The 24,404-nt window shown below is 42.5% G+C and overlaps 3 protein-coding genes across 4 annotated transcripts; 1 reads left to right on the forward strand and 2 right to left on the reverse strand.

The window, feature by feature from the left end:
- Window positions 1-422: 422 nt before the first annotated feature.
- Window positions 423-7,205, reverse strand: GLT8D1 (glycosyltransferase 8 domain containing 1). Its single transcript, XM_071439891.1, has 10 exons — window positions 7,065-7,205; window positions 5,424-5,479; window positions 5,220-5,318; window positions 4,561-4,777; window positions 3,811-3,928; window positions 3,191-3,275; window positions 2,864-2,976; window positions 2,175-2,341; window positions 1,928-2,040; window positions 423-1,291 (listed from the first exon to the last, which is right to left on the reverse strand). Exons 2-10 carry the CDS (start codon window positions 5,437-5,439, stop codon window positions 1,101-1,103), a joined length of 1,119 nt encoding a protein of 372 aa, XP_071295992.1. The 5' UTR covers window positions 5,440-5,479; window positions 7,065-7,205; the 3' UTR covers window positions 423-1,100.
- Window positions 7,124-11,867, forward strand: SPCS1 (signal peptidase complex subunit 1). Of its 2 annotated transcripts, XM_071439893.1 has the most exons (5): window positions 7,124-7,445; window positions 8,151-8,194; window positions 8,342-8,401; window positions 8,715-8,801; window positions 9,734-11,867. In XM_071439893.1, exons 1-5 carry the CDS (start codon window positions 7,124-7,126, stop codon window positions 9,854-9,856), a joined length of 636 nt encoding a protein of 211 aa, XP_071295994.1. In that variant the 3' UTR covers window positions 9,857-11,867. The 2 variants fall into 2 exon arrangements, with proteins under 2 accessions (XP_071295994.1, XP_071295995.1); XM_071439894.1 differs by lacking the exon at window positions 8,151-8,194 and having other exon boundaries at window positions 7,245-7,445.
- On the reverse strand, window positions 10,485-23,983 carry NEK4 (NIMA related kinase 4). The gene is made up of 16 exons (XM_071439895.1): window positions 23,731-23,983; window positions 21,023-21,289; window positions 19,842-20,039; window positions 18,884-18,991; window positions 18,074-18,228; window positions 17,298-17,439; window positions 16,047-16,472; window positions 15,601-15,645; window positions 15,243-15,383; window positions 14,292-14,417; window positions 13,888-13,951; window positions 13,381-13,487; window positions 13,183-13,271; window positions 12,376-12,578; window positions 12,111-12,244; window positions 10,485-11,465 (listed from the first exon to the last, which is right to left on the reverse strand). The coding sequence occupies exons 1-16, from the start codon at window positions 23,821-23,823 to the stop codon at window positions 11,373-11,375; spliced, it is 2,391 nt and encodes a 796-aa protein (XP_071295996.1). The 5' UTR covers window positions 23,824-23,983; the 3' UTR covers window positions 10,485-11,372.
- Between the last annotated feature and the right edge of the window lie 421 nt (window positions 23,984-24,404).

Consider the following 24,404-nt stretch of genomic DNA (forward strand, 5'->3'; position numbering starts at 1 on the left):
AACCTCTGTTAAATGGAGTAGTTGGCACAGCGGCTGCTGGGATACATCAGGTAATAATAACTATCACCCAACAATACAACTATAAAAAACACCAACTTACCTTAGCACAGGTGATGGGCAGCTGGCTGCAGAGGTCACAGGCATCTCATCTGATGAGTTCCCAGATGGGGAAAAGCACAACAGGAAAAACTATAGCAGTGTAGCTCACTTGAGAGAACTATGAGGGACTCAACAATAACAAAGTTAATCTGTAATTAATACAGTCTGGTCCCCAAAATAAGTAGTTTGTACTATTTTAGAATTCGACTGCTTTCACAAAGACCAGATAATTGACTTTGGCTTTAATCACTTGCTACTTTTCACAAAGGAAACACTTCCTGTATCAAGACTGGAATTAGAGTGCCATTTACCTGAGGCTGGAGTCAGCATGTTACAATTAGCTTTATTTTTAAACAAAGTTTCATCCACCACTTTCCAAAAAAAAATTGGTTTAGTGTTCACTGGCAGTTAAAACCATTTTGCATAGTGAAATAATACTCAAAGGATTAATCTTTCAAAAAGGATTCAATTTTGCAGAATTCTGTAAGAAAGACTTGAAGAGAAATGGTTGGGTGGAGATTTCATGCAAGGAAGGGTTGTTGAGGGAGTTATTTCACAGGATAACAAAACAAAACAAATAACAAAACAAAACCCAGGCAGCTCTTAATTACAGTACATTGCTGTGCAAGATTTGCTGGTGCAAGCACCAGCTGAATTTCTATCTTGTTCTTAGAAACTTTGTTTCTGTAATTGACAAAAATGATCCCCCGTTTGAAGACCTGTAGTAAGGAGCAGGAGAATACAACTGAAATGACAAAAAAGTGCTCATTTGTGGAGATCTTCCCTTGTTTTCTGTAGTGCTGCTGGAGTAGCATCTTGTGTCACACAGGTGACAGGAACCTCCTTTGGACCTGTGCATTTCAGAACTGCAGCTGAACAAGTGCACCACCTTGTGCTCCAGAAGGCAGGGTTGGCTCTGTAATACAGGTTGGCTTAAAGAAAAATATTCTGCTTGGCTCCAGAAGTTCCTGAGAAAATGTCATCATTTATTCAAATGGACTCTACTTTGCTTCATAGGCCTCCGAGTGTCTGCGGATCAGGTTGAACTTGCCTGCAGGGTCAGGGACATACCACTTCTCCCAGACTTCAGCATAGGAAGCTGTTCTTCCCCAGGGTTTGAAATGTCCATTCCAATGGAGCAGCTTGGCAGCTTCCACAAACTGAGGAGAGTACCTTTTCCCAGCACTAGACCCTTCAATTGAAAGAGAAGCATTAGTGTTTGAAAAAAAGGCAACCAAAACAGCAACGTGCAAAACATTAACTTCAAAACAAAGGATTTAACAAAGGAAATCTTATCATTTATGGGGAAAGAAGGTAATAGGGGAAGCAGAAGTAAGAGCAAAGTGAAAAACAATCAGGTGCAACTAAATGTCACTTTGATCTGCGTCTATTTTCCTACATTGCCTTAACTTCCAAGTTCTTTAAAATCCAATTAACACCCAGATGAATTCAGCAGCCTATGTATTGTTCATCAGAAACATAACCTGAAAAAGCTCTCCCAGCACTGGGGTTTCACCAGTAGAACAGACATGAATATCTGCCCTTCTCTAAAGTTTTGGAAGAAACACCTTGGATCACATCAGATACAATATACTGGTGGAAAATTAAAAGGATTTTGAGTAAGTCAGTTCAAGAACTAACCCCCAGCAGTTTGAGAAAGACTCAGGCCCACAAGCCCTAAGATGGAATTGCAAAGCTGTTTTTCCTAAAGAACAAAGGACAGAATGGGGGAATAAAAGCCCACTTTGCTACATCATGAACAAGATGTCCAGCTACAGCCCTGGAAAAACACCCTGGGGGAGCAGCATCACAAACGCTTCCTACGTACCAAGATGTCGGACGTTCCACATGGGATCAATACTGGAATGCTGCTTGTAAAACACAATTAGCAGGGGAGGTGTTGTGATGCTGCCAGCCAGAGTCTTACTGTAGAGCTCCTCTCTGCAAGTTGAGAAGATGCTGATCAGTTGATTTTTCACTTGCAGCAGAGATACACACACAGAGCCTTCCATTCAAGAGGGAAATGCCACCAGCAGAACCCTGAGCTGCTGGCACCCCTAGCCTGGGGTACTTACACCACATTAAGTGCCATCCACTTCTCCAGTTGTTTAGTGATGTTCTGTAATTTCCATTCAGTCAGATTGGCAACAAAAACTCCAGGATTGAAAGAGCAGGTGTTGGCTTTCATGGCAAGCTTTCGGATGGTTTCTTTTTTGTAATCTAAAAACCCAATGTAATTATACTGGGGGGAAAAAAAAGAGAGTAGAAATTAGCTTAAAATATATGGGAAATCCCTAAAGAAAAATTCACAACTCAGAGCAGACAGGTGTAAGTTGAAGTTGTTATATTAAATATCCCTTCCTTTAAAATGAGAGAAAGAAAGCTTAAGAAGTGTAACATTTTAAAAATATGACTATATAGACTACATATTTTAAGGAATGCTGCATGGTCTTAATAATACCATATTATTAATATGGTACCAGTCTCAGATAAAGTACTTTTTATACATGCAGAAATTAAAAATTGTCCCTTCAATGTTCTCAGACCTCCCACTGTTCCATAATGAGAATTGCTCTCATTGTAAAGCACAGCAAAAATTCCAGGTAATTTATTGTGCCTGAACAGAAACTGCAGGTCCCATTTGTAAAACTGGTTTGGGCAGGGAAAGTCACATTTAGATTTAGGTTTAGGTTTCAGCATTTGGAGCATTCCCAAAAGTCTGAGATCTACAGTATTGTTATCACTGAACAAGACTAAAACTAACCTGATTGCCTGCTCCACGGACAGCAACTTTACTGCTGGTTGAGTCACAGTCATCTGAAAATGCAGCTGCATGTCCAGGTTTCAATGGGGTGTTGTAAAGTTCAACAATATCATCTGGAAAATGGAAGCAAGCACAGGAAAATCAAAAGCAATCCTGACTAAGTGCCACGTTAGGCTTTGTTCAGTCCATTGTTACAGCAGATAAAACTACTCAGTTTAACTCAATTCACTCATATTTACAAAGTTTGTACAGAAATGTTTGGGTTCTGTGGGAGATAAGATACTGACCTCAGCATAAGGCCAGTGGCAGCTAACAAAGGTCCCATACCTTGCACTATTACATCATCATCCACATAGATGACCTTCTCTGCATGAGGTACAAAGCTGGGCAAGTAGAATCTTGCAAATGTTAACTGTGAGAACAGCAAAGCAAGAGAAGTGGAGAATTAAATTTAAAAAATTTCCAAATAAATGTGAATTGACTGATTTTTTTGGCACTTATCTATGGCATTAATGTCCAAGACAACTTCTACAGAGGAAGTAAAACAGGCAGCAATATCCTACAATTTAAAATAATAAGTTCCATCAATTCCTGGTTTACCATGAATATATGCATTGATAAACTAACTTTAAAAATGGTCTATATAAGAATTTCTTATTTCTCCACATAGATCTGCATCTCTGAGGTGTTGGCATGCTTGACATGCCAGCTGCAGTGTTTCACTGTGGCTAGCAGCAAGAAATGATCCTAGGCATGCATATGTAGATATTCAAATCCATCTCTCACTATCTAGATATTTAATTCTACTGAAATTTAGGAATTTTATTATGAAAGATTGCTTCTATGCAGAAAGATTTGATTTTAATCTTCAGCCGGGTTCAAAAGCCAACATCAAAATATATTGTTATTAACTACTAATTGCAAAAAGTAATCAGCATCATCCTCACTGGTTTGAACGTGTCTGCCTTTTGGGGATCCACTTGTACTTTGCCTTCTAAGACACGAGGGTCAAAATCCAGAATTCGGTACCTCATGTTTTTCAGAGGAGGGCTCCTCAGCCACATCCTGCAAGCAGGAGAGAGGCACAGATCTTGTTAATGAGACAAAAACAAGGGAAAAGCAGGAGACCCAGCTAACAGTGACACAGATCTGGAGGTGGCCACTCACTTCCCTGCCCAACAAACACATCTGGGTTGTAGTTGATGCTGACATCAGTGCTGTCCTGTGTGGCCACAGGGGCAAGTCCAGGGTCAGCACCTGCACACCTGGGACATGTGAAAGGTACGGGGTCACTTCTTACTTTATCAGAAATACACACTCCTGTTAGCACAGGCCCTTCCCAAAACCATCAGTGTGGACAGAAGGGGATTAGAATACCAGAATCAAAGAGCAATCTATAAAAATGTAGAAATGTGATTGCCAGCATTTGAATTGCTTAGATGAAAAGTAGAAGTACCTTTTACAACCCTTCCACCAACAAACTCCTCACTGGTTGGATATAAGCCCATTGGAAAAGATGTTTCTTTTCCATCCCTGAAACCTGCCCAGGAGGAAGGGTGGGACTCCCACAGCAGCCCTGTCAAAAAGCTGCTGGGACTGGGAGTTAGGGGAGTGCAGCTCCAGGGAAAGGCAGCTTGCTCCCCTCTCAGAAATACAGAGTTCACCATGCTGTGGGAATCCAGTGAAAACATCATTACCTCAAGTGATCCACAGTATCATTCAAAGTAACAATATGGAAAACCACGTTGGCTCTGGTGTTCTGGTAAATGCTGTTCATGGCTGCAATTGCACCTCCCAGCCTCTCATCCGAGGCTGCAATGACCACAGGAATCTCCTTGTCATTCCACTCATCTGCCAGCCTCTGGGGAGCTGCAGGAATGAAATCTATAGGCTGAAGTCCTAAGGGACTTGGATCTGTGGGAGTGAAAACAACATACTTGTTTTTATTATTACATATTATTATTATTACCACACTAAAATTCCCAACGCTTCAATTTTTCTGCTAAACACTTGGATGTCCGAGCTGAGGTGTGGATTACAGTGAGCCAGGATCAAACACTCAGAGCATCAGCTTTTGAGAATCTGAGATGCTAAAGAATAGAATAACACCACATTTACAGAAAACTGCACGCATTTAACCACACATATTCACACACAGCACAAGGTATTAAAAGGCTGAGCTGCAGTAGTCTGCACTTGCCTTTGGTCCCCTCTGCCACACCTATAACCTCATTAACTTTCCCCTCCCATTCACCTAAACCACGTGGTAGGTTCTGTCTGGCCAGAGCAGGTGTTTTCCCACCAAATCTTAAATATACATATATATATATTTAAATTAAAACAAAACCCAACATACCTGACAATTCCCGTCTCAAGAAGTCACTGAGGCTTAGGAAGTTATGATGAATAACTAGCAAAAATATGACAACAGCCACTATAAGGATGGAAATGTTCACTGAAAATTAAGAAGAAAAATCTTTATCAATATAACCAGAGAACAACTGAGAAACTCAGATACAAAAGATAAAAAAAAAAATCAGACAAGCACATATATACACACCTTTCCTTAACGTCATTTTTATATTCTTATTTTATTAGCATAAGGTTCCTGCAAATCTGCAAGAAAAAAATACAGCAGTCACTGTCAGTGCACTCTTCCATGAGGCACAGCACACTATCACCAGGAGTGTCACAACAGCTTCAGTGTCCAAGGCAGTGAGTGTTTCCCTCTGTCAGTTTTATGACATACATAAAACTCTTAAGTCACATTTTAAAAAGTGAGCATGGTCTCAGGAAGTTCCTAACTGCAACCACAGAATCACAGGTTGGGTTGGCAGGAACCTTCAAGATCACCTTGTTCCAACCCCTGCCACGGGCACAGACATCATCCCAGCTTCTCTGGGCAGCCTGTGCCAGGGCCACACCACCCTCACAGGGAAGAATTTCTCCTCAATACCTCATTTAAACCTGCCCTCTGTCAGTTGGAAGCCATTCCTCCTTGTCCTGTCATCCATGCCCTTGTCCAAAGTCCCTGGCCAGCCCCTTTAGGCACTGGAAGGGACTCTAACAGGTCCATGTCCTTCTTGTGTTAGGGACCCCCTCAGTACAATCACCTATCTAAAGAAGGTCTCAGAGATGAAAAGGAGACATGTAGATCTTGCCACTCCACTGACAGAAAAGGCCAAACTCCTTCTGCCAGTCAAAACTGACCTGAAAGATCTGGAAAATTAGGTATGTTTTCTTTACTGTTGCACCTATTTATTTAACTATCCGAACTGGGAGAAAAAAGTGGGAAAGAAGGCAGTACCATCATGTCATAGAAGGGGGTAGAAACACAACACCAATGCAATTTTGGTAAGAAACTCAAACATGCTTGCTCATTACTTAAGGGTTGAGGTGAAGTCAGAACAAGAGCTGTGTATCCTGGTGTGTGAAGGAGCTGCCAAATGACACACAGAAAGCTCCTTAACAACACGCAAAACTGCAGAAACGGCGAGAGGCTTGCGAAATGCCTAAATTAAAACACCTCAGACTGTGCTGTGACTGTTACATCTGTCAGAACCATCTTCTTCCCGCTGCTGCAGACACACCAGGGGAGCCCAAAAAATCCCTGCCCTGAGCCCTCTGAGCACCACCGCACTGCTGGCACGGGGCGGGACACGGAGCTTTGCCTGGGAGCACAACGCCACGTCCCGCTGGGCGAGTCCCAGCGCCGGGGCTGAGGCGGGCACGGGCACGGGCACGGGCACGGACAGGGCCGGCGCCTCAGCGACACGCGGCAGCCGGGCTGGGGACAGCGACAGAAAGTCCCTGCACAGGGATGGTCACGGACCACAATAAAACCCACACCGCGCCGCTCCGCCGGCTGCCTGCAGCGCACACAGCGCTCCCCGGGCTGCTCTGCGGGCACAGCCCCGCTCCGGCCGGCGGGCCCGTGCCCGGCTCTCCCGCACCGCCCCGGCCCCTCACGGACCGTCCGCCCGCACCGCCACCGCGGCAGCGCGCGGCCCGCGGGTGCCCGCCCAGGTGCCTGACCGCCGCCAGGCGCCCAACCCGCGCCGCGCCCACCCCGCCGCGATACCGGGGCCGCGGCGGCGCCCGGCGGCTCCGTGAGACGAGCCCGAGGCTGGGGCGGGGGGGCGGCCCGCGAGCCGCCGAGTCAGTGCGGGTTTCCGACAGGCGGCTCCGTGGCGCCTCGCACCTGCCGCAGAGGGCGCCTCCGCCGGGGTCCTGCGGGGCGAAGCCGCCGTTGCCGAGGAGATGCGTCCTGGCGGGCTGGGGGGAGCGGGAGCGGAGCAGCCCCGGAGCGGCGGCGGCGCGGAGGCGATGGCCGGGGCTGGGGGCGGCACCCCCGGCCGACGGGGCTCTGGGCGGGGCGGACGGGGCGTGTTTCCGGCCAGCTCAGCAGCCGTCTTCCGCCCCGCCGCGACGAGCGCCGGTAGCAGCGGAGAGGCCGCGCCGCGCCCCGCGAGCAGCAGGGCTCTACTCGGGAGCGCGGAGACGGCTGCCAAGAGGAACGGGAAGACGCCGGAGAAGCGCCGCCGCCATGCTGAGCGTGTTCCGCTCCATCCCAACGCAGATGGTAGGGCCCGCTCGGGCCTCGGCACCGGGGCACTGCGGCCACACGGCCGGGGGCGGGTCTCAGTGTCCCCTGCGCGACACCCGTGTACGAGGCACGGCTAGGGGGATGCAGGATGAATCCCTGTAATTCGGGTTTTGACCTGCGAGTTGGGACCGTCACGCTGTAAAAAGAAGCTGTCTGTGTAAGGGAAGCCCCTCTGTGCTTTCCTGCCTCTGCTGTAGGACAGAAGGCAGCGTGTGCTCCCAGAGTTTTCTAACGTCAGGCAAACATAGATTAGCTGGGCTTGGAAGGAACCACTGGAGATCATCCAGTCCAACCCTCCAAGGCAGGGTCAGCTGGAGCAGGAATGAATCCAGGTGGATTTGGAATGTCTCCAAGACCTCTCCAGGCAGCCCGTCCCAGTGCTCTGCCATCCTCAACATAAAATTCTTCCTTTTGTTGAGGGAGAACTTGGTGTGTTTTAGTTTATGGCCATTGCTCCTCATCCTGGTGCTGGGCACCACTGAAGAGAATGTGCACCATCCTGTTGGCACCCACCCTGGAGACATTGATCTGTCAGCCTTCTCCAGAACACAGGTGCCACACACACCGTGCCCTCTTCTGTGGTGATACAGCTTTACTTAGTGAAGGTGTTAAGGTGACTATAATGATATTTTGAACTTGCATTACTTACCCTGATCAGACAGTGCTTGCTTCTGTTTCTAGGTGATGTGGTGGTCAAGCCCGCAGAGGAGGTGTTTTCAGCCACTGTAAGAAAAATTATTCCAATCTGGTTTGAAAGTTGAACAAAAACGCTGAGAACCCATGGTCAGGTAGACTGTAGGATCTAACCTGAAAGAGTTAAGTGGGCAGGTTTGTGTTTTGAATAACTGACTAAAAAGTGTCTCTTTCCACAGGACTACAAGGGCCAAAAATTAGCAGAACAGATTTTTCAAGGAATCATTCTTGTCTCTGCAGTAAGTATAGTAGTGCTGTGGGTGAGAACATAAAGGACTATTTTTATTTTCTGATTTTATAAATATTTTTATTGTTTGGAGTCACTAAAAACTTTAAACAAAGTCAGAGAGACTGTCATGGATTAAAACTTTTCTACTTTCCATCTTTTACTTTCATTGCTGGCCTGCACTTTTAAAAAGGTTTGAAAGATGTACATGCTTTTGAAAAACCTGTATTTTCCTACCTAAATCCACCCCCTGCATCTTAGTCATGTCATGGGAAATGTTCTCTTTCATTTAAAGTTTGATTTTTTTTAAATGTTTGTTTTTCCAGGTAATTGGTTTCATCTATGGATACATCACTGAACAGTTTGGATGGACTGTCTACATAGTTATGGCTGGATTTGCTTTATCATGTTTGGTAAGAATGTTTTTTCCCCAAACAAAAAAAATACATGCACTGTTTAATCAGGAATAATTGCTAAACTGAGGGGCTGTAAGCACAGACTAATGTTTGCTATGCAATTCAGATTTATTAAGACATATTTGTGCTTTCTTTGATCTGCATAAAACGCTTTGCAGCCCATTAAGTGCTTTTGTTGAAACGCTAGCAGAATTTTTGCAATTTAACACCACTTTTGAGTTCATTTTTCATTTCAATTAAAAGTTAGAGTAAGTCCAGCTGACAGCATTAGTAACAGAAAGGACAGGAAGGTTTTCTCTGCAGTAGCAGCTTGTCATGACAATTCTGCAGCTGTCCCCTGCTGCCTGAGGAGACAGGGAGGCAGAATGGAATTTCAGGAGTAATTACTTATCTATACATGAGAGGTGTCCCATTCCTATGGGGCATTCCCAATAGTAAAATAGTAAATAATAGTAAAACCAATCCAGTTTTACTTGTGGTTCTGACACCTCTCAAGAATTCAGATAGAGCACAATTTGACCAATCACTACTGAAGACACACACACACTCCACTGTTTTGAAAAGCCCCTGTAATTCTGTAACATCATCATCATCCATCTGCTCCTTACTTACTTAAACATCCCAGAGTTACTTACCTGTGATGCCACATAAGGGGAGGGTCTCAGTGCACGTGGGAGGTGCTGGGAATGCTGGTGTCACCTCAGGAGTCCTTTTTTCCTCAGGGTGGGTGCTGTCCTCCTCCTTGCAACACCCTGGGGTGCTTTAGTCACAAACTTAAGCATGACTTTGCAATATAATGTATATGAAATTGTAAGAGTTTTTTAAGGACTAATAGATAATGAGTTAGGGGTGAAGATTTCCCTAAGGAGCTGTGCAGAAGAGCCCCTAGCACTCAGTGTCCCTGTTGTGACTGCCTCCTCTGCCCTCAGCTGACGCTCCCTCCATGGCCCATGTACCGCCGCAATCCCCTCAAGTGGCTGCCGGTCCAGGAGTCGGGCACGGAAGAGAAGAAGGCAGCAGACAGGAAGCCAAAGAGACATTCTAAAAGCTAAAAATGATGCTTTCCAGGCTGTTACTTTGTTAAGTTTTGTTCAATTCATTTCCATTGAGAAATACTTCTTGGCTTAGCATTTGGGTTTTTTCTCAGTACTTTGTATCCATCCAGGAGTACAACCAAGCTCTGCAGGGAGCATGAAGGCTGGAAATTGGGTCTGGAGGTTCAGGGGAGTCACTGGGAACACAGGAATGGGGGGGATTAACTTCAGAAGGCTACTGGAGGTCATATCTTGAGTATTTCACTAAAAAGGAACACAGTGAATAAAATGAATACTAGTTAAGCTGTTGCCATAGCCTAAAAGATTAATAAACAGCTGAACTTCTACTGAAATGTTTCTAACTGTGTGTAAAGCAAGTTGTCTTGCCAGGTTGTAGTGCCAGGTTGTAACAAATACTGTGAAATGGTACATACCCCACAGTTCTGACAATAACTGTTCTAGGATAGGAGGATACAGAGAGCCAGTTTTTGTTTAAAATAAATTTCCCTGGGAAGAACAAGTAAGAATTGCTCTTGAAACATTGTAACTTGAGCTTGTAGTGTGTGAGCAGGATCCATAGGTATGGCTCATGTCAGTAAGCTCCCTCACAGCTGCTGGAGGTTACAGTATTTCAGCTACAGGCAGGAAAAGAGACAGGTTTATTTATTTTAAAAATTCAATTCCATTTGACTTCTTTATTATTTAAAAAACATGTGCTTTTCCTGTAGGTATGGTACACAATAATGCCTGAGGGCTGTAGTGAGACACTCTGGATTAAAAAAAAAAAAAAAGAAGTGTTTTATCTTTTCCCTAAGAGATTCTGGTCTTGGGCACTTTCATTCCTAAAAGGAATTAGTATTTGTAAGGCAAAGGGATTTCTCCAACTGGAACCATGGTAACCATGGCTGCATTTCTTTCAAACATTTTCAGACTTGCTTTATCCAGACACCAAATGCTTTCCCCCACTTGGTGACTGCCTCAGCAACAAAATACAAGAGCAAAGTCTCTCCTTACAAGCAGTACAGCCGCCCCCTTCAGCACTTGAACTTGGCAATTGACACAACCTGAGGACCTTGAGTTCCACAAAAATTAGTAATTGTTTCTTCATGCTAAATTTTCACAACTATCTGATGTAATAGATTATAGTTTATCACATCAGAGCCTTGGCAGAGATTTTGTTACTGTATTTAGTATGAGACCATACCAAAAACCTTTTGCTATGACAAATTCAAACATAATCTTTTTTGACACTCCTTAGTATACAAAGCTTGGTATTGACCCCTATGGAAAGCAACGTTTTAAGAGAAAAGAACTAAACTAAACTAAAGAGCAACTCAGAAGTTTCTCTTCTGAGAAAGTGATAGCCTGGTTCACATTTTAACATGAAAAATATTACTATGAATTCTTAACATTCCCTGCAAGTTCACCTCCTTATTCCAGCAAAGGAGATCAGTGGATGAACATGCTTTGTAAGCTGGTCCAGTCTATCAAAGGAGCTAGAAAACAGTTCTTTTGTCCAAGGAAAAGATTCTGGTCAGAGCTTCACATTTTCTTCAAGGAATTTGAGGTGCCGAGCCTTTGCACTGTAAGTGACGTACTTGTCTCCCATGTGCTCCCGCAACTGCAGCTGTTTACAACACACACACAACAAAACCCACAACATTTACTGGCATTGAAAAGAAGCAGATGCTACCAAAATATTAACAGAAAAATACCAAATCACTCAGCTCAAAGAAGCATGTGAAGCTTGGCAATGCAGATGAGAGAGAAGAAAAATGAACACTGTTGTCTAAAAGCAAGAGACTTTCAAATCTCACCCAAAAATTTAAAATGTAAGATCTTCACAGGTTACAAATCAAATACTGCCTGGGTAAGTGTAACCAAGTTTTGAATCAAAGGAACTGAAGGTATTCCTTATTCACCTCCATTAGGGATTGATGTTAAATTATTTCTTATTTTGGACATAAGGGGCATAAGAAAAGTAATGTGAAGGCAAACATTAACAGAATAAAATTATTTACATCCCTCACACCTTCCCCATGGTACTGTTCTAAAGCTCTGATGGTTTCTGAACAAGTTGGAGTTGAACTTAGTCTACATCTAGAATCAAACTTAGGCATGAAAATTACAATATACTTAGGTCCTTGCCTGCCCATGACTACATAAAGATCTTCTGGAATCAAGGTTTACCCTATCTCAATAGGATAAAGAGCCTGCTCATTTATCTAGGTTTATAAAGAAATTAAACTATTTTATTATGGAAGACATTCACCTCTCTTTTCACTTCATCATCTTCTTCCATGATTCTGTACACTTTCTCAAGAAGTTTCACTCCCAATCCTTGCACCACATCAGATCTCAAAATTTCAACCATTCTCCTAATCTTGTAAGGGACCAATGACATATCTATTAAAAATAAAATGCAATGAAAAAAATCAGTGCAGTAGTAATTACTTTCAGTACAGACAATTTTCATATTCTGCAGAAGAATACAGGATGACTCTTAAGTATTACCACACAATCCCAGAGCAACAGACCTGAAGGAATCTCTTCCATTTTTAATTCCTCTGATTCATCGGGTGATTTTCCATGCAAAATCAAAGTATCTCGATACTTTCTATGAAGTTTAAACTCTGGGGCTGGGGTGGAGGTTACACAGCACTCAGAGTTCTCCTTGGAGTCCATTTTCAGTGTCCATGTCATCAGCTGCACTAAGTCATTCATTTCATTCATACTTTTCCTAGGAGAGAAGGAATAAATAATTCAGTCACCATCATAATGCAACTTCCACCCTGAATTCCAAGAGCTTTCAGTGAGTTTATTCAGGTCCTAATAAGTATTCCTAGTTGTGGTGCAGTTTTATCAATAGCAAAATCAGTACTATTTCATTTAACAAAGGCTCAGAGCCCAGCAAAAACCCCACAATCCTACTGGCTACTGCTGACTCTGGTAATGCAACAAATTGCATCTTTTGAAAGCTGCTTACACTGACAAAAATCAGAGATAAATTCAGCCTCATTTACAGTGGAAAGGATGCACATTGGCACCTTTTAACTTGTGCTTTTAATGCATCCTGACAGCAGATTCCTTTGGTGCTGGAAAATTGTTTTCCTGGGAAGCTGCAGTTCACAAAACGACCATACACAACCCCACAGCCCAGGTGAGCATGGAAAGTGTACAGTCACAGAGAGACAATAATTCAGTGGGGCTGTTTTCCTCTATGCATCACATACTGCAATCACTCACTATGCATAGATAAAGTGTGAAAGCCTTTTCTTTCCACTCCAAGTCAAGGTCCAGTATAGCAGTGAAAATTCTTGCACAGTATTAAACAAAATCCTTACTTCTCCTTGGAATCACCATCAGACTTGTCTGTAGAGCTTGTGGAAGAGCTCAGCTCATCATCAGACAGGCAATGGGCTTCTCTCTTTCTCTAAGGGAAGATGGAATAAATAACAAGAATTCTAATAGTTGTAAGTAATTCAGAAATATGGCATCTATTACCGTTCCTACATGGAAGAAATACTTTTGACAAAGTTTACCTGAGAAATACTGGGATCTGATGAGGACTGGGGAACTTTAACACAATTTTCCACACGTGACTTTGCTTCAACTGCTGCACCATTTAATGACTGTCTCACTGGAACCACTGGAAGGAGGACATTTTGACAATATTTACAACTAAGCTATGTGTATTCTGAATTAGTTTCATGTTCGTGCCAGAAAAAAATCTATCACCTAGCAGAAGGCAGGCAGGGAGGTAGGTATTTTGCCAATAGAAAACATTGACGCTCCTGTTTGAAAGTGAATATTCTACATTTTATGTACATTTCAAAGGCAAGTTGTCAACACAGAACAGAACTGAACATAACTAAAAAGCAGAAAAATACAGACATGTTAACAGAACTTTTTATTTAACACAGAACTAGCTCCTTAGTGCACCGTTCTGAGGATGGCAGTGAAGAACAGACAAGAAGTTATAATATCTTCAGAAAAAAGTAATTAGCCTACTTATACATAAACTGTTAACATATAAACATAAAAATTACCAGAGGGAAGCATCTCCCGAGACTGTTTCAGCCTCCTCCGTTCTCTTGCTGACAAGGGCCGCTCCTTCAAAGGAAGTTAATTTGATCTTAATTTGCAATCACCATCATAGCTTTTGTTTCCTAATCACCTATTAAGCAAAAAATCCTTTTCAAGGGTTCAAGGAGAGGGAGCAACTATTTAATGCTTAATTATTTATTACAAAACTGTCTTCAATTGAGACCAATTTGAACTCTAGAAAAAGGGCTTCTGACCTCCAAGGCTCAGCAAGGCTCATCCCACACTGAGCAGGGCTTCCATGAGGAGGAAGCTACCAAACATTTCTTTACTCACTGTGCACACACACATGGAACAAACTGCTCAGAAGAAAGGAGATAAAAACCAGCAGACAGTTTTCATCACTAACCTTTGGAATGGCTGCTTGGCTGAGTTTGGCACTATCTGCAGGCTCAGGGTGCTCTGCACCCCTCTGGGCTGTCTTTGGGGTCACATCAGAAGGAACAGGTAGAGGCCGAGGAGAAACTGCTCTGAACTTGACAGAGAAGCAAGCAAGAATTTATATATATTTTTATTAAAAGTTTAAGCACACTGCAATCTAGAAGACATTCCTGCATGGTAAAGCTGGATGCCAGAGATTTTGAATCCTATTGTAACCTCTTCACATCTCCTAGCTTGATCCTTCCTTCTCCCCATCTCTGCTTGCATCTGCTTCCCTTCTTTCCATCCCTACATCTTATCCCCCTCCTCCCAGACCATTTTTCAGCCAATGCCTTTACAACAACTGTCCCCACCCCCAAACAGCAAAACCCAAAGGGAAAACCAGGTTATCAATGACCAATCACCCTCTTCTTTAGCCTTGTGCCTTTCCCCAAAGAAACCTCCCTGCTCAGCGTGGAGGAACTACAGGAACTCAATCCTGTGTGCATGCCAAGATTTTCTTCTTACAGTTTGCACTCAGAAGCTCAGGGCAGCCATTACACATCTGTTCTAAAGCACTACTAAGCACTACCCACCACAAATAGCCTTATCCACAAAGGTACTGACTCGTAGTCACAAACAGTGAGAAGTCCTGATGGAATTTCCTAGGAAACACTGCAACCCAGTAAAGGCACAGCCCATCTGGCACAGCCACCTCATCCCTGAAAGGTACTGGGGATTTTCAAAGATTTACTCAGGCTGCTTCTAACAGTCACCTTCAGTGATCTGCATTTGTGAGCACTGAAGTTATACAGACACACATGAAACAAGAACAGCATTAAAACACCCACCCTTTTTTAGAAAATAGGTCCCACGTTTAAAGAGGAAAAACACAGGAGTCTTAAAGGAGAGAGGAGAAGTATTTTTCAAGTATCTGCACCTTCTCTGAGCAGCCTTCAGCAAGCTCTCTCTTCTGCTGCTGCTGCCATGGGAGAGAGGGTTCACTGACACTGCTGTGAGGCTGCTTGTGGAAGGTCATTTTTCCCTGAACATCTCCTGAAGCTCCACGACTGACATCATCCTAATAAGTAAAAGCATTTTTAAAAAAATGCAGACCTGTCACCTCCAGATTTACACAAACACACTTAAAAAAAAAATCAAAACAGGCCCCTTTACTATTTGGACTGCAACCACCTTAACATAGCACAGGTACAACCACAATAAATTCTTACTTGAGAGATAAAATACCTGCTGTACCAGCATCTTTAGCTACTAAACCTTCAAAGAAGGTCACTTACTTGAATTACAAAGGGTGCTAGCAGCTTTTCAGTGGAATCCAAGCTCTACAACAAATAATGATTTCTCATTAAAAATCTCATGGTAGACCAAAATGCAGTGAAAAGACAATCACCACCAATTAGCCCCCTGATCCAAATGAGGATTATTCAGGCCTATTTACAACATAGAACAAAAGTTACAAAACTATTCTTACTCTCTCTGTTCATAGCTGGGAATGCAAATTTTTTCCCTGTAAAAACAGAATGCCAATCATCTAGATAGATACAATCCCAAAACTACTTTACCATATTGCCTTTGCAAATCTGAACCCAAGGCTCCTAACCACTTAAGAATCTCAATAATTGCATCAGTAACATCCTACTTTGACAGAAAAACATGTGCAGCAGCTCTCTAAATTGTAAGAGCTGGCCACTGAATCCACTTCAAATAAGCATAAATGCATTACCAGGTCAATTTGCTTTTGGTCTTTTGATACAGGCTGCAGGAGTTTCAAAGTGTCATCCTCATCTTCTACAGAATCAACAGAAGATGGCTTTGATTCAACACTTTCAGCTTTAAAAGCTTGTTTTGCTCTTTGCTGTTGTCCATCTTCCTGAATTGGTGGGTTATTAGATGTTATTTTAGAATGGCCTGGAACATGTAAATGCTTTGCTTTATTATTCTCTGGAATCCTCTCACTGCCACCCTTGTCACTTCCATGCTTCATCCTTTCAGACAGGGGGACATCAATGTTCACTCCACTGACTGTAGCTATGGAGTCTCCCAAGCTGTTCAGATCATTTTTGCTTGGTTTTCTTTCCAACTCAACAGCTGGTTTCTCTGAGGGATAAAATTTGCTGGCTTTACATTTGCTGATGTAATCTTCTTCATCCTAGGATTAAAAGAAAAACAAAAAAGTCATCCTTTGCATTTTATACACATATGAAAGAATTCTCTAAGGAAAATCAAGAACATACCAGAGCATATAAACTGAAAGGAAATTATGATCAATAACAGATTAGGAGCCTCAAAAAAGTCAAAATCCACATTTTTAAAGAGATACAGATTTGCAAATGACCAATTTCAGGTACTGGTTTATACACAAGGAATACACCTACTTTTCACCAGGACCATGAGAGCAAAGTTGTACTCACTTGGCTCTTCCCTAAAGTAGGAACCAGCACCAAGAGTTTTTAGGATGTGCTCCACCACATACACTCAGTATTTAAACACTGAAAGCTCAAATCCAGAACAGCAGACTTATTACAGAAAACAAAAAACATGCACAAGATTAACTATTACAAAAGGTTTGTTGTAACCACTGGAAAGAATTTCAACAACAAAGAATTTTGGTTGTGACTATAATTAGTTTTTAAATACATTTTTGATTGCAAAAATACTATTACCATTTGTCATGAAGTATTTGAAAAATTATTTGATCCCAAATACTCCAAGAGTAACTCACATAAAACCAGGGGTTGTTTACAACATCTTACAGATCTTGCAATTAGCTTCACAGGTGTTTAATTACTTCCACTCTTATCTAAAAACATTTCCTTCACTAATATGAATTTTACACATTGCTGGGATTCAGATCTAATGTTCTCAGGGATGCTCAAGGCACTTGTTATAAAACTGAGGCTTTTATCTAGAAAAAGCAAGAAGGATTTGGGTTTTGTTGGCTTTTTTTTTTAAGGTAAAAACCCCCATATCTTACAACTTTGTATTTTCTGGCTTGCTCAGAGGAGTGGTTTTGGTGTGTAACATTCCTGTTGTGAGATTCATTCTTTGCTGAGGTGACAGAACAAGGGTCTTTAGGTTTAGAATCCACTGCTTTCTTATGGTTTCTAGCAGCTTTCCTGTGAAGAAAATGAAAGTTGGTCATTCATTCACTATCAACAAGGTTTTAAAATATTTCTTTTGATTATACTAATTAAAAAAAAATCCACTCCACTAAAGAGCTTTCATACCTAGAGTATCAGATACTGGGATTTTTCAATAGGTTGTGCACAACAACCTCATTTTCAATTCCAAAAAAGAATCTTAAAAACCCAAGTCAGACTCTGCCAGCAATATACACCTGTTCTGCAGAGCACCAAGGTCAGTTCTATCTGGAAGCTGTAAAATAACTGACTAAACCTGACAAAGAAAAATAATTATATCAGTGTATATCAAAAGGAAATTGGTTTTTCAACTCACAGATGATAAATGGCCTCAAGAACCATATGGAAATGGGTGTGTTTTCTACCAATTCTGTATTTTTTAGCACTACAGAGTTTTATTCTGCATTTGCAGAAAGAAAATATTTTCCACTATAATTCCCTCATATTTCTCAAAGAATTCAAAGAAACTGATGTTCATCTGTTTTGTTCATATGTTTTGCACATAACAAAACTTACTTCATCCTGCTACAAAACCCAGGAAAAGTTGTAAAAAAAAGACAACAATAGCATGAATGTTTTGCACACAATCACTCAAATGAAAATGCCTTACGCCTTTGTGGCTTCCAGAAACAGAGCAATCTGTTGTTTGATGTACGGCTGTCGCAGGATGCTTTTCACACTCGGTCTCTCCTCAGGTTTTTTACTGAGCATGGTTTGTATTATTTCTACCAGCTGTGGGCTGTAATCCTTTGGCATGGGTGGCAGCTGTGAAAGGAAAGGGAAGCCTGATATTATTGAATATATTCATCAGCAGGGGCTACTTCTAGAACGTTCGTGTGTGGTCATTATGATCAGCTACATAAAAAATATGTATGAAAAATAGACTTATTGTCCAAATGCTGAAAGTTACCCAACTGCCTAATGTTAAACAAAATATTGAAATTCCAAGTGTGTGGCTAAGAAGCCCTCCTAATTTTATTAATATGAGCAGTAAAAGTTCTGTAAATAGGCTTAAAAATTTCTATAAAATAAATCCACCTTCACTTCATTGTGTGCCAAAGCAAGAAGACACTTAAATAATCTAATCTTACATAACAGTAAAATGCCATCACACAGTAATTTAATTTTTATGCAATGTTTATACAAAACCAGAAGCAAATTAAGAAAGTCATCTCAGAACTCTGAAAATTACTCAGTATATTCCTTAAATGAAGAGGTAACAAGAAACTCTAGCCATACCTACAAAGGAATAACTCTCCTGGTATCACATCATCCACCACAACAAAACAAGAGTCTTACATATGATGGTGTATATTACATGCAAGTATTTTTAACTCCATGCAATATTTCTGATTAGAAAAGATCATCTCAATTTCTAGATAGGAAATCCAAGCCCACATAAAATTTCAGGAGTTTTTACCTTCCCTTCAATAATTCGATAAGCCAAGGAGTTCATGTCCTTGGCATTGAAGGCGTGTTTCAGTGTGGCCATCTCATAAACACAGCAGCCCAAGGCCCAGACATCAGACTGAAAAAAGGGGAAGAGAAAATGTTTGGGAACTTCTTATTAATTGTACAAGTTTTATCTTTGGACTTAGTTACCTGCTTTGAAACAGGCTTTTAATGGCACTGAGCTAATTAGGCCCAAAATACCTTGCAAACTTCTGGCTTCAGTCTCACTCTTCTATTTTTAATTTTGATCAAGTCAACTATTTCCTTAAAAATATCCCCAATTTTTTCCAAAAGGAAGGGTAGAAATTAGCCATCTTTGGGGGAAATGTCGCTTGTTTCCTTTTTTAGTACAATATCTGTCCTAACTGTAAATGAAAAATCTTGATTTTTTCATTGGAAGAGGTTTCCCCTCAGTTCTTGCTCATTACAGACACCCCTATTTATGGTGTGTTTACAGCAAGAGCTGAACATGTTTGCTTTGTTCTGTTATATTTTAAATTCACAATAACACTGCTTATTCCTCACATTAAAATTTCCTTTTTTTTTTTTTTAATGCTGCTGTTATTTCTAATACAACTTTTGAGTGTAAATCTTCCTGTCTGGTATACAATAAATTCAGAAAGTGCATCTCTCTAACACAGGCTGATATTTCTGTTCCCATTCTGTCTCTCCAGCTGTGAGAGGTACAGGCAGCCTGCTGAACACCTTGGTTGGGATAACTTAGCACGTGCTCTGAATTCCTAAACACAGCTCCAGAAACAAATGTTCCTACAAATCTCTCTCCTGTTTTTTCTGTTTGGTCTTTGGGAAGATTAAAGACTTAGAAGCAATAAGAAACCAAAATGTACAAGTAAGACTGTAATGATCTCAGAAAAATAAAGTAATTAGGTTCCTAAGAAAATAGCAATGACATTGTCATACTGTACCTTGTAGTTGTAGGGTTTGTTGGAAAAGAGCTCAGGGCTCATGTAGTATGGGGTGCCTATGAGAGTGCTGGCCATGTCATACTGGTTTTCCAACACCCTGGCTATTCCCAGGTCTCCCACTTTGATTATATTTGTTCGTGTCAGGAAAATATTCTGCGTTTTAAGATCTCTGTGCAGAATGTGCTTTTCATGTAAATACTAGGGGGAAAAATCATAGAAATAAGGTTAATCAACTCCTAACTGTAAAATCTCATTACAGAAGTCAAAGAAAGAAAACACAAAAGTGGAAGAAACACAGAAATCCCTCTCAAGGTCAGGAGTGACCTGCTAAGACAGTATTGGTGAAATAACATTAAAAGTGACCGATACAGGCAGGGGCCCAAAACTTGGCACTGCTTTAACCAAATCTCCCTGCATGGCCCTTATAAATCAGCAGAAAAGGAGAAATTAAAATGTAAAGTTAAGACTGTAACTCACTTTCTGCTGCTTTCATTTCTTGACAATCTTAGTCCAAAAACATTTCAGAGGAAATTAGAATGTGAGCTTTGTGTAAACAGGGAAGAAAATTAGTCATAATAAACAACAAGCAGTACCCATAATTAGTGTATTTTTGACCACAACAACCAGCTTTTAAGATAGAATTTTTGGTCCAATTTCTTATTCTTTAATGTTAATATCTATGTCTGGTGTTTACTGCTGTAAGAATTGCTTTAAAGTTTCATAACCCTCAATTACAAATTTAAAACAGTAGGATAAGGCTTAATAGAAATGATGCATTAGTAGTCTAAATTTACCATTAAAAACAGCAATAAAAAGACTGAAAACAAAATTCTTCTGAAAGAATATGCGGGTTTTTTTCCCCAAAAAACCCTACATTTTGTAAATTTAATGTAAACTTTCAAACCAGAGAAGCATATCAGACAAGAGTTGCAAACACCCCAAAGGCAACCACTGTCTACTGTGCTACAGAGCTGTGGACATAAAATATGTCATCAATTTCTTACTTAAAATAGTTGATTTGACTGCAATGATCCATTTTTAATGTACTAATAACCACTGTAATTAGATGCTAACCCAGCCAAACAGAAATCCAAAGGCTGCAGCTTAGCCGGAATTTTTAAATACATAAGAAGTCAAATGAAGTTTATATCTGACAGTGACAAAATTCCACTCCACTGTACCTGCAGTGCCATGGCAATCTGCACAAACCACTCCACCACCCGATTCTCAGGCAAGAGTTTTCCCTTCTGCTCCTTGAGCTTGTGGTAGAGGTCTCCTCCCTCGCAGAAGCCCATCACAATGTAGAGGTGGCCATCGTCTCCCTGCCAGGACTCTCTGTAGGTGACAATGTTGGGGTGTCTCAGCTGGGACAGCAGCTGTGCCTCCTGCTCTGCTGCTCTCCTCTCACGGCTGGAAGCACTTCTAAGGTTTAACTTTTTGATGACATACTGTAAAAGACAAGGCAAGGTGTATGGTAAGAGATGAACGTGACTTTGCAGAAGCCCTAGGGAACTCCCCAGAATGCAGTATTTGAAATATCCACTGATTCATCTACATAGAGGCTGCAGTTTGGATGAAAGTTATGCAGAACTTCTTCTCTTCTACCCTTACACCATAAAAATGGAACAGGTGTGTTCATTCATCCACCTGAATACAACTCTGCTCAGGAATTTTGTGGTGTTTTGCTTTCTTCTGACTAATGTTCACATTTCTCTTTTTCTCCCCACTCTCACTTTAAATGTGTGGCTGTCACTCATCTTTTAAGCCTGAAGTATCTGTTTGTGTACCACAGTTACTCTCAAAAAGGCCACATCAATAGTAAACTTAAATATATATAAAGTATGCAGTCAGGTGCAAACAAATGATGAAAGTAATCTGAAAGAGACAAAATGTCTTATGCTCATTCCTAAATTTATTTTATTCTTCATTAAGATAGGTCAAGAATTTCTCAAAGCTACATACAAAAGTTGTTATCTACTTCCTTAATATGTACTACATTTAATGTAATTTTAAGGAATTTCAGGCTTCAGCAAAAACATTCATGAAGCTGAAGATGAGACAATAAAATCCATAGAACACTTTCATCACCCACAACACCAATATTTAGGTCTAACCTGGCCCTAATCCTGATGAAAATTTTGTCGGACATCACTTTAGGGCATCAGCTTTCCACACAACAATCATGTCATGGTTACACTTGCACCTGCTCTTATTGGAGAGGTTGTAAATCAAAACTTGTAAAATATTTTTACTTGCTGAATTTTAGTATACTCAGAGATGCTTCAGTGTCTGCTCTCCAGGCTGCACCTATTATTTAGCCCAGCACATTTAATCAGTGCTGAGGAAATGCCCCTATATACCAAGGGAACCAATTACCCAGGAAACCCACAGCACCTCGTGACTTTGTGTTGCTGATAGAAGCTGTGATGCTGCAAAGCTTCCAGGAGTGTGTATTTGTGTACAGCATCACCTAACTTCAAAATGAAATAGAAATGCTGCAACTACTGGGGTCTGTGTGACAAGTCAACAACTTTGGGCATGGAAATCGTTTAAGCTTATATCAGCAGCTTTTAGAAAATACACACCAAAATGGAAAAAGCAAAATACACACCAAAATGCAAAAAGCACATATATTAGCCTTATTTTAAATTTGGCATCGATTATATTTAGTTTAATGAGCATGTTTTCCTGGCAAGATTCTCTGCTGAAATCTATTGTAATGCTCTTCCACCTTATTTGATACCAAATTGTGTATGAATTCCATTTAGTTTTGTTTTAACCACTTAAAGCTACTTGACCTTCTCCACAAAAATCCAGCATTCAGTTAATAGCAAATATGCTTAAATAAGACACAATTTCTTTCACAGAAAATGTGACACTGTGCTAAAGCCAGAACAAAAAAATCCTTATCATCGTGCTAGAGAAGAAAGTTTGTAAAAGCTGGCAAAAGATAAAACACAGTAAAGCACTCCAAATATTTATCATGCAACTCCAAACAGGAAGCAAGGCTCTTGCTAGTGTAGATGACCAGCAATACCTCAATGAAATCCAAGGACCTGTATCCGAGTGACCTCCATGCACTGTTTACTTTTAGGATGAGGTGGGGTTAGAAACTCTTTGAGGACATTGGACTGTGCACGTGGTGATGGTCTGGAGGGAACAAGTCCTGCCTCACTGCTACCCACGCCAGGGTCACAGGGATTCACCTCGGGATTCCAGGCAGGGAACGAGGGCTTCCATCCGGGAAGGACACACCTCTGCTCCCTGCTGGGAACAGTCCTCCTCCAGCATCTCCAGTAAAATCCCGGCCATAAACTCACACAGCAGGTTCCTGTGGCACTGCTCTCCCAATGTTCTCCGTCCCCACTTCTTTGTCCTCTCACATTCCCTATCGAACACCTCTGCTTTGGCCAGACTAGACAGATTATTCCAGTTTTCCAACAAAAATGCTTGTGCTTCTACTTTGACACAACCAAAACCTTCCCGCGAAGAGTCTTCTCCACACCTTTATTAAAAGTTCTTTTAGACAAGGGAAGAGAACAGAAACAGCAGCTCGGGTGGCTGCAGCCACACCCCAACACCTGGTGACGGTCACAGCCCCACCCTGACACCAGATGATGGTCACAAAAACAGCCCGACAGCTGGTGATTGTCACAGCCCCACTCTGACACCAGACCGTAGTCACACCTGCACCCCGACACGATGCCACGTCCCTGGTCGTGCCCAGGGTGGGTCAGGACCAGCAGCCAAAGCCGGGCCTCAGCTGGGTGCGGGTCACAGCCGAACCAGAGACGCGGCGGCATCCCCGCCCAGCCCAGCCCGGGCATTGCCCCCAGGCCGAGCCGCGCCCGCCGCCGTGCCCCTGCCCCGCGGCCCAGCCCCTCGCTACCTGCTTGCGGTCCTGGCGGTGCCGCGCCAGGCTCACCTCCCCGTAGCTGCCCTTGCCCACGGCCCGCAGGAAGCAGTAGGCAGCCAGGGGCATCCTCCCGCCGCCGGGCCCGGGCAGCGCCCGCTGCCATAGAGATGCCCGGGGCGGCCGCGGCCATGCAGCACCCGGCGCGCAGCTGCCCGGCGCGGGCGCGACGCCGCGGCGGCCATTTTGGAAGCGGGCGCGGCGGCCATGTTGAGAGCGGGCAGCGCGGCTGAGGCAGCGGGGCGGGCCTCGCCGCGGCCCCGGGACAGCGCTGTCCCCGCCTCGGCCCGTGTGAGACGTGGCCCCGGTGTGCTGCTCCGGGACGTCCCTGTGCCGAGCCCGGGCCAAGGACGGCCACAGCTGTGCCAAAACACCCCACCTGTCATGAGCCCTGGCAGGGCGCAGCAGCTCCACAGAGCCGTCCCGTCCCGTCCGGTCCCTTTGGATGGGGTGGAGAATGCATTAAAAAATCCTCAGAGCTCCTCCTGGAGCTCTCCCGTGGCTGAGCACCTGCAGTCGTAACGCTGGCTGCAGGAAAAACAGAAAATAAAATGTTTCGTTATCACTGAGCATGTAAACCCCAGTCCTCGAAGTCTGTCTTTCATTAACGGGTGAAATGAACCAGCTAAATAGTTTAAGAGAGAATTGAC

Source organism: Agelaius tricolor, unplaced genomic scaffold (assembly GCF_023055355.1).
Source record: "Agelaius tricolor isolate 1412-34295 unplaced genomic scaffold, bAgeTri1.0.p SCAF_14, whole genome shotgun sequence".
Taxonomy (NCBI): Eukaryota; Metazoa; Chordata; class Aves; order Passeriformes; family Icteridae; genus Agelaius; species Agelaius tricolor.

What these genes read in the sequence shown, in the direction of transcription:
- SPCS1 (XM_071439893.1), top strand. Translation starts at nt 7,124, where the DNA reads ATGCGTCCTGGCGGGCTGGGGGGAGCGGGAGCGGAGCAGCCCCGGAGC. An exon ending in AGGAGGTGTTTTCAGCCACT is followed by an intron (nt 8,195 to 8,341) that starts GTAAGAAAAATT and finishes CTCTTTCCACAG; the next exon opens with GACTACAAGGGCCAAAAATT. An exon ending in GATTTGCTTTATCATGTTTG is followed by an intron (nt 8,802 to 9,733) that starts GTAAGAATGTTT and finishes CTCTGCCCTCAG; the next exon opens with CTGACGCTCCCTCCATGGCC.
- NEK4 (XM_071439895.1), bottom strand. Translation starts at nt 23,823, where the DNA reads ATGCCCCTGGCTGCCTACTGCTTCCTGCGGGCCGTGGGCAAGGGCAGC. An exon ending in CAGATCCCAGTATTTCTCAG is followed by an intron (nt 13,272 to 13,380) that starts GTAAACTTTGTC and finishes ATCTTCCCTTAG; the next exon opens with AGAAAGAGAGAAGCCCATTG. An exon ending in ATGATGAAGTGAAAAGAGAG is followed by an intron (nt 11,466 to 12,110) that starts GTGAATGTCTTC and finishes TGTTGTAAACAG; the next exon opens with CTGCAGTTGCGGGAGCACAT.
- GLT8D1 (XM_071439891.1), bottom strand. An exon ending in TGATGATGTAATAGTGCAAG is followed by an intron (nt 2,977 to 3,190) that starts GTATGGGACCTT and finishes TCCATTTTCCAG; the next exon opens with ATGATATTGTTGAACTTTAC. An exon ending in GTGGAACGTCCGACATCTTG is followed by an intron (nt 1,292 to 1,927) that starts GTACGTAGGAAG and finishes TTTCAATTGAAG; the next exon opens with GGTCTAGTGCTGGGAAAAGG.